Source organism: Opisthorchis viverrini (genome assembly GCF_000715545.1).
Source record: "Opisthorchis viverrini unplaced genomic scaffold opera_v5_12, whole genome shotgun sequence".
Taxonomy (NCBI): Eukaryota; Metazoa; Platyhelminthes; class Trematoda; order Opisthorchiida; family Opisthorchiidae; genus Opisthorchis; species Opisthorchis viverrini.
The window spans coordinates 1296150-1310826 of record NW_008751668.1 but is presented as its reverse complement, the minus strand read 5'-3'; the positions used below and the strand labels follow the sequence as shown (position 1 = coordinate 1310826).

Here is a 14677-nt window from a genome sequence, read left to right as displayed (position 1 = left end):
ATCAGTAGGGAAAGGTTTGACAAAACAGCATTTCACACATCCGCTCTCTTGAGTGACAAGCTTTTCGAAGTCAACGTTATAACTAAAACGTCCCCCGTCCCAACAGATGAATCCGTAAAATGTTAAACCGAATACCTTACAGATGAAATAAGCACTGTTACTTTCTGTAGAGAGCTGATACTGGCCTGCAAACGTGGCGCACGTTTCTCAGCAAACAACAATTGCGCATTCCAGCGCACTCGCACAGGTACACGCGAAAGTTCCATAATCATGTCACCGACTAGTGTTTTCTTCAAAAACTGTGAAGCTATTTTTCCAAAGTAGACTGTGACAGCAGAATTCGATAGACGGTTTATTATGCTCTCAGTTAATAAACATCATCCCACAGCTTTGCGTGAACTACATTCCTCTGCTGCACGCAGCCAACTTGCTTTATTTAAAGTGGAATATTCCACAATATGCATATATTACGCTAGTTCGAACTTTGCAGTGGGTAGCGAAAAGACGATTTACAATGAAACCATATTAAGGGCTATTGGGAGGTGTCCTAAAAACCACGTTCAACACACAGGATCAATTTATGTACCTGCATTCTTAGTAGAGAATGGCAAATCTGCCCGGTCATTACCATATATTTTGGGAGTAGGGTAGATTTTCTGGTATCCCGATAAGGCAAACTTTCTAATATTCCGGCATGCTAGACCTCACAATCCAGCATTTACTCGATTGCGGAACACACTGACACATAAGCACTATTGTTCTGAAGATGAATTGTTTTCAGCAGAGAGCTTTCCGAATCGTCGCTCGTCATTAAAGTTCTTCCTCAGAATAATATTTGTTGCAGACTATACCAAGTTGGATTGATCTCTTGCATTGGCTTCCTTTTAGGTGGGGGCTTTAGGACATTGCACTTTATTAATTTGCGCCTACACGGGCTCCACCAAATATTTTTAGATGACAAAATCTCAGAAAATGCATCTTCATCAACTGTATCCACCGATAAGCAGACATTTCGGACTACTACTGTACCAGTAGGAACGATCTTCATTCAGAGCACATCTGGGTTTCCGAACATTACAAATCAGTCGATGTTGCAGCCCAGAATTGTGAGCACTCCTGGTGAGTTCCAAATGGATACAGATAATCACGCTTCAACTCGCACTGCAACTCTTTCAGTTACTTCCACATCAAAAGTAAGGTAATGAAAAAAGCAGATAACAAGTGATGCTACTTTGTTCAGTTTCAGCCACTGCAATAAACCCTGTTTTATAGCTTAACATGAGGTTGTTTAGCTTACTGGCTGCCCAGTCGCTGACCGGGTAATCGATTGCCTGCCCACCTACCTGTCTGTCCGACTGATTAACTGACTGAATGATTCAATCCTTCCCTCCCTCCCTCCTTCCCTCTCTCCCTCCCTCCCTCCCTCCCTCCCTCACTCACTCACTCACTCACTCACTCACTCACTCACTCACTCACTCACTCACTCACTCACTCACTCACTCACTCACTCACTCACTCACTCACTCACTCACTCACTCACTCACTCACTCACTCACTCACTCACTCACTCACTCACTCACTCACTCACTCACTCACTCACTCACTCACTCACTCACTCACTCACTCACTCACTCACTCACTCACTCACTCACTCACTCACTCACTCACTCACTCACTCACTCACTCACTCACTCACTCACTCACTCACTCACTCACTCACTCACTCACTCACTCACTCACTCACTCACTCACTCACTCACTCACTCACTCACTCACTCACTCACTCACTCACTCACTCACTCACTCACTCACTCACTCACTCACTCACTCACTCACTCACTCACTCACTCACTCACTCACTCACTCACTCACTCACTCACTCACTCACTCACTCACTCACTCACTCACTCACTCACTCACTCACTCACTCACTCACTCACTCACTCACTCACTCACTCACTCACTCACTCACTCACTCACTCACTCACTCACTCACTCACTCACTCACTCACTCACTCACTCACTCACTCACTCACTCACTCACTCACTCACTCACTCACTCACTCACTCACTCACTCACTCACTCACTCACTCACTCACTCACTCACTCACTCACTCACTCACTCACTCACTCACTCACTCACTCACTCACTCACTCACTCACTCACTCACTCACTCACTCACTCACTCACTCACTCACTCACTCACTCACTCACTCACTCACTCACTCACTCACTCACTCACTCACTCACTCACTCACTCACTCACTCACTCACTCACTCACTCACTCACTCACTCACTCACTCACTCACTCACTCACTCACTCACTCACTCACTCACTCACTCACTCACTCACTCACTCACTCACTCACTCACTCACTCACTCACTCACTCACTCACTCACTCACTCACTCACTCACTCACTCACTCACTCACTCACTCACTCACTCACTCACTCACTCACTCACTCACTCACTCACTCACTCACTCACTCACTCACTCACTCACTCACTCACTCACTCACTCACTCACTCACTCACTCACTCACTCACTCACTCACTCACTCACTCACTCACTCACTACTCCACTCACTCACTCACTCACTCACTCACTCACTCACTCACTCACTCACTCACTCACTCACTCACTCACTCACTCACTCACTCCTCATTCACTCACTCACTCACTCACGTTTTAAGCAGGATATCAGTGGTATCGGACAAGTGATCTTTAGCTTATAACCCCATATTCTGTCCAATCAATAGGTGGCAACTCAATGGTCAGATTTGAGTTTCGTAATGCTCTCGTATGAAGCCTCTTTTCGTAAGCCTTAATACTCCTTGGAATATCAAAGGAAATCAACCATACAAAGATCACCAAGCCCCGCACTAGGAGTAACCGTAATAGGAGACGTTTGATAGATAGAACAGTACTACCCTCTTTGGTAGTCGTGTGAAGGCAATTTGGCTATTTTCTCCAAGTCCATATTAACCCGAAGTATCCAGCTGCCTTTCCATGAGGAGGACAAGTTAGGACCAATTGGCCCTAAACATCGCACACTGTTATATCCTAATGATAGATTGTGACCGCCACTGCATTATTCAGAACAGCCAAAGTACTTTTGGAAAATATCTGATACTGCTCGGAAGGCACCTGCTGTGAGCAACCTCAACAGCATTCAGATCATTCTAACTCACTTCTCGAAATTTCTGGCTACCCAAACCTGTCACAGGCAAATCGGACTAAAATATGATGGGGTGAGGGGCCTGAAACAACACCTAACTTGAAACCACAAGGCTAGCAGAGAGAATTGGTGAATAAAGAAAATCGTGGGGCCGTAAAAATTAGTGTCCATTGTAAATGGTCGAACTCTTATCCAACTTATCCGCAACACTGGGTCAGGTAAGTTGTCGGTCAATGAGTAATCAGAGAGGAATGCAGCCTAAGACTCCACTTAAATTCCCATCTCCTGCTTCGGTGCACGGAACAATTCAGAGGAAATTTCAAGTGGTCTGAGGTGCCGAAAATAAAAGTAGCGCACCAACAACTTTACAATGCGGCATGATGTGCTTGTCCCAGCAGAATATGGAGTCAAAAACTAAAGTGAAATTTCAAATCACTACAAAACAACCGTTACTGACTACTTTCACCTTCTTTAAAGATGATGGAAAAGGAATCGTTCAGCCTGACGAAGCTTATGCGGAGCGTTTCAAAGACGGGCGAAGTTTCAGAGGAATGAGAGGTATTCACCGTCGTTCCTTTCTTTAAGAAAGCTGCTAGATCCAAACTTGAGAATTATCGGAGTCTCAGTCTAAACATCGTTTATTCCAGGTATTTTGGAACGCGGGCTTACGAGGATACGCGTTAGGCAGAGCCTTAAAACGGGGCTGGGTTCCTTCTAAGACGTGGACACCCCACACCCACATAAGGGCCCCGAAACTCTGTATTCTTTGACCAAAAACAGCGTTCATACAGTCGGTCCCGAAAATTTGCGGTAATATCTCATCTTCCAATTTGTGCCGGGCATTTTCACTCTTGTTTAAATTCCAACACCCGTAGAATCCCCTGAGCTCATCCTCGAAATTGGTATTCCTCAGGGCTACCGTGTACCAACTTTCCCTTCAACTATGCACTATGGGGAGCGGTTTGCCACGTCTTCCACATCCAGTGCGGAGCTACTTCTCGCCAAAGATCCTAAAGACAATTTTGCTCTACTTGGTTTTGATTCTACGCAGTAAAAAGTTGGTCTAAATACTCCCAATATTGTAGCCATCAGTACCGATGTGCGAATTGCACCCTTCTAGTTCAAAGTACTATTAGAATATTGGGCTAGTGCACCATCAAAACTTGTTATGGCATCGGAACCACCCGAAATATCAGATAGATTTCTTATCTGGGCGTTGGCATAGTTAACGAAGTTTAGGCTAGGATTGCATTCCCCACACCTAGGCGCTTCCTGGGTCGGTGCGCCATTATCATGTTTGTAAGGGTTATGGTCTTCAAACTGGCTGTACGTCGCACCTTGCTTTGCAACCATGAAGCTTGGTAGCCGTTCATCGAAGTCCTCATCATCATCGACAGCAAAACGTCCATGTTCTAATAATGAAGTTTGGCTGCTGCGTGGAAGGCAATAAAAGAGTGATTGTCTTCGACCCCAAGTACCTTCGGAGTATTGAACAAGTACTATAGGAAAATCGAATTAGCAGTGCTAAAATGCGAAAAATAGCGGTTAGCGAAAAATCAGCTGTTTGTCTCTTGAAGCGTGAATTCGGCTTCATTGATTAAGATCGCTTGACCCTGAGTTACATGAACCTAAATATTGAATGAATCTCGTTGGATTGCAAAAGCATGCGGCAAAATCTAGCTTTATTTGTGCTCACTTAAACGTACGTCATTGCGTTTTATAGATTATCACTTCATATGGAAAAAACACCACAAAACTAACACACAGTCCCATTTTTTATCGCGCGCAGAGAAGTCATATGACCGATATGGTCATCCGTTTTTTGCCAGTTGCTCCTGGTTGGCACACACCTGGTCAGCACGCAGTTTCGTGTAATTGTCCATGGATCGGATTCTGTTTTACTTACTTCTTATATTGTTAGTTGGCCATGTGGCCGGCCAGTGTTCTGTCCACCAAGATTGACAATTAGATTTCAAGGATTGTCAAGCTCGGTTAACAGAACAACGGCCACCAGATCGACCAGCAATGAACGTAACTGATATTCCGGTACATTTTCACGTGTTACGCATAGGATGGTTTACGTGATTCTGATCTTTTAAACTGCTCATTTTCACTAGTCCTCTATTTGTGGCATATATTTTATGTATTCATCTAATAGACCATACTACCAGCAATTTCCCTGTAGAAACCGCGTCAACAAAAACGACAAAGCTTATAAAAGAAACCACAACTGATACAAGAGTCACATTTCAACCTACTCCGGAATCCTCAACTTCCCAGTTCAGTACTCCTCAAACTCTGAGGTTGCCCAATCTGACTGGTGAGTTTCAAATGATTTGCGTTCAACGGGCTCTGCCGCTCTGCTCTCCTAAGAGCATAACGTCTATAACCCCTAAATGTTTTTGGTTTTCCGAGCCCGCGTCTAATAAACTTAGGCTCGGAAAAGTTGATCATTCAAAACGCTCGCCAGATTCATCTGCAGATGATCAATCGATATTTTTGGGTGACTCTACGTCTTATCGCAGTCGACTGCCAGTTGCTAGCCATCCACACAAGCTGAGTACCTAATTGTGGGCCATCTGATGTTGAAATGTCGCATCGGTACCCTGTCAACAGGTCTCCCATGTTTCGCAACTACACCTTGCATACGACTTCATTACATTGGACAAAATGCGGTGGCTTCTGAGGAACGTCTTCCCGTACTATAAGCTGTTTTAATACGATATCATGCCTACTTAATCACATCGGCCAGTAGTCTGCCCACCAAGACAATTTGCTGCGCTTATGCATCAAGTGTACAACCAGTAACCGAAAGAAGTGAAGCCGACCGCACAGTGCAACGTTATGACAGAAATGCCCATAAATAGTCTGTAGTTCATTCACAGTTCGTGTAGTTTTTCCCGACTTAACTTGCAAGCTATACAAAAGAACTAACATATACTGTGTGCGCCGAGCAAACCAGAACGCAATGGTTTCTTGGATATATATGTGTGTGCCTATAACTAGTAATAAAATGCTTTTTAACCATGTTACTGTGCAACACCTATACTTACATACGTCTATCACGTTGAATATTTGAACAGAAAAACCCTCGATAGTCCCGACGATTGTCACAGATTTGTCCAGTCTGGTGGGATTTCTCAAGAAACCGACAACCGATGTCACAGAAGATCTCTCCTCAACAAGGACAGTCAGAAACTCCAGTACAGCACCGGCGCCAAGCTCCAGAAAAAATATCAGCAAGTTCCCGTAACTGAATATTTTGTTAAAGTTTAAGATAAAAATATTCTCGGATTTGCCAATCCAATATATTTTCAACCCTTCGGTGCCATTTTTAAACATCCCTTTAAAACGGACGTACGATTTACAACCTGGATTTAACCAAAAACACGCGTAGTACAAACAGTCATCAAAATACTCAAACAAACCAAGAACAAATCGGAATGCTTATGGAAGTTCGCAACAGGGTGGAGGGATCGCAGTTAAACTTAACATCTGCATTACGCGGTAAAATAAGTTGGGCAGCTATCGCCTAGTTAGAGCACCAGTTGACTTACTTTTTATTTGCAGACCGGTTTTTCTCATTGGGTATGATAATGATTGCATCAGTTAACACCGTGAGTTTACATAGCTCGTCGACTGCCATTTCTATGTGACATTCAATTCCGAAGCGGACTCAAAACCAGTATGAAGTGGGTGACTATGCTGCAATGGAAACCCTATTGTGGCAACCCAAATCACCTACTTAGATTCTCTCACCATTCCTCTGATCATGAGGATTTGCACTCAAAACTGTTTGCATCAATTCCTCAGCTGTGGACTACTTTCCACTATTCTGGCGCTAGATTCCACTTGTAGTTATACCAAACTGACCTACTTTTCTACAGTCATTCAGGTTTTTACTGTACTATGCCTTTTAATCATCATGATAGAAAGCTTTCCGCTGGTAAAGGAAAAATATAGATTACTCAGTAATCCAAAGGGTAAAGAGACAATTCTTATTGGTATCAGACTTGAAAAATTGCAGTAAGTAGGCATAACTTAGTTACTCTCTCATTTAGAATAAACTGATAGATTGGTTTCGATAAATAAATGAAAAAATGAAAAAAATAATAATAAATAACAAATAATGAACAATAATAAATAAATAATAAATGACATGTAATAAATAAATAAATTAAATAAATAAATAAATAAATAAGTGTACTTCAACCCTTGGATGACTGTGAAGTTCATTCTTCCCTCGGACACTTCATACTTCTGGTTATCAAGACACTCTGTCATTTCTGGTGCTACCAAGCAAATTCAAGCAAGAGAAGGCGCTACACCAGAATTAGGTCAAGCCATAGCTTCTTCTGTCCGGTAATGCTCTGGAAAACAGTTAGCCTGATGGGAAATAAGACAGCTTCCACAAAGGTTCCTGCCTGTTTTGAAGCGCCTGCTGGCGAAGACAAGCACAGTACATTTTGCGTTGAATTTTTGCACACAGAATCATCGCGTTGTATAAACCAAATATAGAACACACAAACCACAAATACGGGAAAGAATACCATCATGGTTTTGCAGTACCGTGAAGGGGGGTACATCAAAACCCCTCACTTCTCAAAAATACGTCATCCAGCGCTGAACTACAACCAGCCCCATAATTTTAACGGTGGCACAGTAGGAATCTCATCTTCAGGTATGACGTTGTGGTGCTGCGGGTTCAATGCTGAAAAACGTATACTTAAACCTACCACAATCCGTTAAAGTAATACGAGAAACGACCAAGTCCGTCCCACTCATGGTCCTCAGTTACTTACAGCGCAGGCCAGTGTGAACACTGGGAATCATCACGCCACTGTTAACAGAGTGGGTCAAAACAACTCGTAACCCCTCTCCGAAGCCGCTGATACCCGAAATATGGTAGTCCATCGGTACAGACGGAGTTATGAGCCAACTTGAATGGCTCAGTAGCGATATCGGTGCTTTAGAGTTTCTAGAAGAAACCCGTACATTTACAGCCTTATACCAGCTGATAATGAGTGGAATGAATATTGGAACAGGTGGCGATGTGCTTTGGACAGGTCCAAAAGTTTCATCTGTCAAAACACGGACGTAAGTATGAACTGCACTAGCTGGGTACTGACTAGGTAAATCCTAGTTAGGTGGAGTACCACAAAATCACTAACAACAGTTAGTTTTACTAGCATTTTGACGTCCCTTAACGCACTAATGATAATATCTACGTAACAGTCTACAATGTTTGCAGACGATACAAACATTTGGAGGTCAGGCGAATCCTTGGAAAACAAACATGTTTGTCACGCATTAATTTTATTCAAATCTGATCATCACATTTGGACCACAGGTTCAACATGCCCACTTCCAAAGTTACACAACTGCGCCACCAGGAATTTCGAGCCTGTTACCAGGATGTCAGGACATTCCCTATGAAAGCGACGTCACGTTCCCCAAATAAGAATATAAACTGTTCAGCCTGGTGCTTGAAAATTTTCTACCATGGGTAATAGTCACTGCGAGATCCTTCACCGCCTATCATGCAAGGTTTGGATCGTGATTTTCCCTTAGCTTGTACCAACATACATTAATCTTTGCTGCTGGTGCGCTGTCAAATGCTAGTCTAAATGTAGGCAATTCACAGTTGATCGGCCCTGAAAAGCCACTGACATACGTCGTTAGTCCAGCCTTCTTTAAGGGACTGAATATTCACTTTCTATCCCCAAAATTATGGTGGAAAATCCATAGCAACCCTTTTTTGTGCGCCAGCAAGGCCACCACTTCCACATAAACCCAGAGTCTTCACATAGCACGAGTTCGAGTTTGCTATCTTGAGTTGATTCATTAAACTAACGGAAGGGACAACTGCAGAAAGTATTTCCTCATTACGTACTTGTGAAATTGTAGTATCATTATTTTAATTCAGCGTTTTTTGCATTGTAAACGCAGGATCAACTCCACATTAAACAGCCATATGCGACAATGTCTCTGACCACTGACGTACCCGATTTCCACACTGACCAGCGCAGCTGCTTTTAATGGTAATGACTTTCATACTTCACTACCAAGTCACTTAAACAAATATTCCTTTAGAACAAATACTACACAAATAACTGCACTACATTGGATTAGCCAATATATTTACGGAATTCATTTCATCTGATACCTGCAAAATATTACACATCAGCTGCCACAAAGTGACCCATCAAGCAGACTGCAAAGACTGGATTGGAGGGAACTCCAATAGATCACGCCCATATTGCGCGTCAGGATCAGAACGGCTGACAATTTAGTAGACTTTAGGGTTTTTACTGTTATGAAAGACTGCCAGGCCGGATTTCTAGTGTACTCGGGTCAAAGTTTTACCACAAATATACCAATGAAAGGAAAAAGGCCTTCGCTGCGGAGTTGTTTATTAGAAAATACCAACTGAACAGTTACAGACTATTGGATAGAGAAGCATCTTGTTCATGAAAACTGTATATCCGTATTCTTCTCGAACGCGTTCTCCTGAACTTTCCTGGAAACTCATTGCCTATCTTTCAAACGTAAACGAATGCTACAAAGCGACTCCACAAATTCCGTAGGCGCGCATTTATGAGGAAACCACACACTACTCTCATGCTTCATCAGTAGTATACACCGTTACGCTTCTGGGCATTGCTCTGTGGAATCCCCATAATGCCATAATTCGTTTGTTTAGCAGTCCCCCTGAGCAAATACCATTAAGGTAAACATATTATTCCCCACCCATAATTACTATCCTCACTAGAGCGAACGACTTCTTCGTCTACTATCAACGAGTGGATGCACTTGCAGAGGCACCGTACTTTGAAAACTTCCACGAATGTTTAGCCGTAGCTTTGGAGAATTTAAATCTGACGGTGACAATTACACCGGTTTCAAAAGTAATCCCATACATTATTATCATTCATCGAGGCGAGCTCGGCTTCACCAAACTGGACAACATAAGTTGAGGCTACGCAAGTATGACACACTAGAAACACGGATTTATGATCGCAACTTTTATTTAACGCTAATACAGCCTTGGATACCATCTGCCTGTGCTTCGTGAAAAAAAGCTTGCTTACACCAAAACAGGAACCGAAACAACTGGCTTTCAGGACAGGCGTCTCAAGCTTTTGAAATATGCAAGGGTGACCGTATTCCTTCATTTCCCACTATACCAGATCAGGTTATCTGCTGACGGAAACTTTGCTACATCCTGGTTGTGAATAGCCCTATTCAATGCGTGCCATCAAAATGGCCTTATCATAATCTTTTCAGAATGAATCCTCAGCTTTTCGAACTTTGATTGAAGAATGCCAAGCAAACTGAGCCGATGTTGTTATTTGGTCCCCAGAGCCATGAAAATATATTTTGCCGCTTCCAAACAGCCGAAAATTCTCTATCGAACAGTGCAAAAACTTTGCACTTTCTACGTTGTAGCAAAAGTTCGACGCGGTCCATTTTGTCTCATTATGACTTATTTCCTCGAACCGCTCACCTACCTGAGAGAAAATTACAGTTTGCAAACATTTCAGAATGAACACTCACGGGGCGCTTATGATCGTGTTCGAGCACACTACTGGAATAGAGTTCAGGCCTCTTGGAATTTCGTAGCGATGGAAACAATTTGAGGACTCTAAGTTCTCCACAGAAATACCAGACATTCATATACCTATCAGTTTTGAGATTAAGCGGTTTTTCGACGGATTTAATTTCGAACGGCGACACTGCATGGAGCAATAGTGATTTTGATAAAAGATTATGAAAGGTCTCTGATGTAAGGCGATCTACACAGTTAATTTTGTCAATGAAACAGTATCCAAAAATAGAAAAATGGTATTCAGTCCTTTGTAAAACTCATATTTTTATCTTGTGCGAAATTTAAACTTCCTTTGGAAGGTTTTATTTGCAAAATTTGACCTGAAACACATGGCTAACCCGGAACCCAGCTGAAACTCTCGTTTAGAAAACGTGAACATGAAAACATCATAAATGGGAGGTTCTAGGTCCCAGGTGAGTCTCTCGCAAAACCAACTTTGTTTGCGAATGAGGCTAATTTTATAATATAGTCTGTCTGAAAGACTAACTTGCGCTGCCGGCTTGCTTTTTTTAATCTGATTATGATATGGTGGTTAATTTGTCTTCCGTTGATCTGGCGACCATATTGTATTCAAATTCACAGATAAGATTCACGTTGTATTCTCTCCTGTACTCGTACGAGTCAACTTAAGGCTAATGAGGTACTTTTTTAAGTGTTTTCTTCACAAGTACCATCTGCTGCATATTGTGTCGGTAGATGGTGTGAAATATTCACTGCTAGTTCGTAGCTCGCTTTTAAAAAATATACAAAGGAGTTGAACTATTTTATACTATTTCGCAATAACGATCAACTTGTCTATTATTCAGGTTCCACAATTTCGTACCGCAATCGCTACACTTGGATATTAGTTGCCCTTTCAATTCTACGCTGCCGAATTTCTTATCCGATCGACTGATCCGAGGTAATTATTTCCAATAAATATGTTCACGAGTGATATGAAGGCTTTATTTTTTCTTTCGTTTAATCTTTAGTTGTGGGAAAAAAGCCGGCAATGAAACCTGTAACACCTGCACATATTCCACTAATGAATATCGGATAGTTCTCTCAGTAAGCCAGTAAGATTCTCAAACACTTAGTTCCAGGGGGAGGTTGATCAATTGTGAGCACAATGTACTTTGAAGGCGCTCATCATAACTCAGAACAGGGAGTAGATAGCTTTAACTTACTCCCTAAGTTGAACCCTTGGTCTACTTTACCACTGAGGAAAAATAAACATGAAAGCACAAAACCTAGTTTTACTTTTGAGTGAATATTTTTTCAACGAACTACTACACCTCTGAGGACGGTCAAGAGGACGTCGTTACAGGGAGGTATGGTAAACTATCAATAGACTTGTCGCTGGACAAAAATTTGGAGCTCTTCATAAATCTATGAAGCACTGCATATTGGTACCCAGTAATAAACCCGCCGGTTGCCTACAGTATGTTTGAAACCGCTTACAGATTGGATATTTGCAACCTGGTGTTATTCCCGTGATTTTAAATCGCCCCCAACGTCCAGACGCAGTACTTAGAGTGATTTTATCTGTCAGTCGCAAATTTGAAGTGAGTCAGCTAAAAGGATGTAGATAGTTTGAAGATCTGCCAGCCAACCAGGAGTCACAAGACCCACTTTCTGACAGCTGATAAAGCGTAATGCCCAACAGGACATCAAGTGACGGAACAGAATCAATGGAACCAAGTCAACGATAGATAGGATGAGTGGCTGACATTTCCTCCTTCACAATAACTGTTTTAACCAGAATTTCAATATGGCTAAAAAACGACTCAGTTTACCCGAAGCAATTAAACACTCGGCAATAAGTTTTAACATTTTCGAAAATGCTACATAAGTGTACATGAGGTGTAATACAGGATGTTTCACTCAGACAGCAATAACCGTTTGCTCCAGCGAAGGCTTCGTGCATCCGTGCAGACTGGTTATCAGTTAAAAGATGATGCTAAACCAACATTGACGTCCGCTCGTTTGTCGTTGAATGCGACTGGTATGGGAGGTTGAGAGTGTACTGAAAATTAAACAGGCATGGACTGGTATAGGGTTGAATTTATAATTTTTTGGATATCCCGGCAAAGTTCCATGCTATCTCATATGAACATGTTTTTAGAGGACATCCTTAGCCTTATATCAATTAAACTTCATGTACGGTCGCATAAGCCAAGGTAGAACTAACGTTAATCGAGAACAGTCAGTGTTCAGCTATTGTACTTCAGAAGAGCGCGAAAACAGGAGCTCGTCTTCTCCTCGCAGAACAGAAGTACGTATATTTTCACAAATGAAACTACTCACAAGGTTGCTGAAAACCACGTCCGGTTTCGCCCTTTTTAGGGCTCGTCAGACAGGTGCAGCCTCAGAGTTTCCGCGTACCTATATTTTTGCGTAAAAGTGAAATTGACAGATAAATTTGCAGCAAACAGGTGTCTTTCGAAAAACCGGAGCTTTTGGAGTTTCGGAGAAATGGGTGGAAATAAAGCCAGTTTTTCAGCTGCTATGAATTTTTTCAATCAAGCAAACATGACGAAGTTGACATTTTCTGCTAACTAGGTGGCAGTTGGGATTCAAAATTCAAAATTCAAAATTCCAAAATATTTTGGAACCGAAATGTTTTTTGAGTGTAGATGCAAATAACAACACTGAACAGATGCGCGTGCATAATTTCGATGGGCTTTGTAAGCGTTCCCTTCTTTGAAGAAACGTGTATTGCTTACGAAGCGAAAATAGTTTTTTTCTGGAATACCGAAAGGACATTTTCTGTAATGCAGAAATTAGAAAGACTCCTACGTACAGCTACTCCATTTTCAATACGACAGTGCTCATCCATTTATTACACCCACGAAGTTTCACCTCAAAACTCCTAGAGCAAACAAGCTCGGAATTCACCCATTTCCAGCACAGAATCTTATGGGCCAGAAACAAAAGGTTCCTGTCCGAGCAGAACGAGTCACTTGCAGGTGTCTATTTTTTCACTTCGCTCTCTGTCCAAAAAAGACACCCTCCAACCTTACCACCACAATAAGTTAACTGAAAATCGAACATCGGAGGTCGTAATCCTCTTCCTCAAAATGCATTCACATAATGTTCTCTCAAAGGAAGTACGGATGTTCAGATTTAAATCAGTGCATTGGTTATATTTAAATATACGTTTCTGCCATGGATTCTATTGGCAAAAGGATCCAGAACTTATACGTTGCAAGCAGGCAAATGAGGTTATACGAAGTGGCCGAGTTTTAAGCGAAAGCAATAAGGCTAATAAAAAAGTAAGGACATTCCTGTCCTCAGTATACATTTGGAATTCTACTTAACCTAATTTAATCAAATCTTTTTGAGCTGTGAACTCCAAACCATCAAACACAGCACACCAGTGGCCTCTTGCTAGTTTACTTTGGTTAGCCAAGCCCAATTTTGAACATATTAGGTTCACCAAGTCTTCATATACGTTGTGTAACAAGAAGTTTTCATCACCGAAATTTCAATTTTTTTGAATATGGTACAAAGAACTCTTAGTGGTCATCGACACAAAACTTACGAAACAATATTTTTCAAATTGATTGGGTGCCAATGACGTACCGACAGATCATAGCTCCACATAACTCAACCGGTGAAAAGCTCCACTGAGACGTGTTTGACTAGGTAAGAGAATAAGAATGGGTAACCAAGAGATTGGGTGGAACACGGAACCAGACGCTTCAAACATCTATCGTTGCTCCGATCCATTGCAAGATGTTCGGAATAGATTAAGAAGTCATTGATTCAGAAGGGTAAGGTAGACAATCGGTGGGTTTATGGTCGGAAAAAGTTTCCATTTCGATGCAGAATCTTTCTCAGGTTAAGATAAATGGGGCAACACCACCTCTAATTGACACACTACTGTGATGAACATGACTGAT

At 42.0% G+C, this 14677-nt stretch overlaps 2 protein-coding genes across 2 annotated transcripts in view; both read left to right on the top strand.

Moving 5' to 3' along the window:
* T265_01130 (hypothetical protein) overlaps positions 1 to 4238 on the top strand; it is a gene marked incomplete at both ends in the record, with an annotated part of 10464 nt that extends 6226 nt beyond the window's left edge. Inside the window, one exon of the mRNA XM_009165091.1 lies at positions 4060 to 4238. Within this exon, the coding sequence (XP_009163355.1) occupies positions 4060 to 4061 (2 nt within the window). The remainder of the gene's footprint in view (positions 1 to 4059) is intronic.
* A 1790-nt stretch (positions 4239 to 6028) lies between these two features.
* Positions 6029 to 6437, top strand: T265_01129 (hypothetical protein; the record flags this gene model as incomplete). Its single annotated transcript, XM_009165090.1, has 2 exons — positions 6029 to 6050; positions 6268 to 6437. The coding sequence occupies 2 exons, from the start codon at positions 6029 to 6031 to the stop codon at positions 6435 to 6437; spliced, it is 192 nt and encodes a 63-aa protein (XP_009163354.1).
* Positions 6438 to 14677: the final 8240 nt, after the last annotated feature.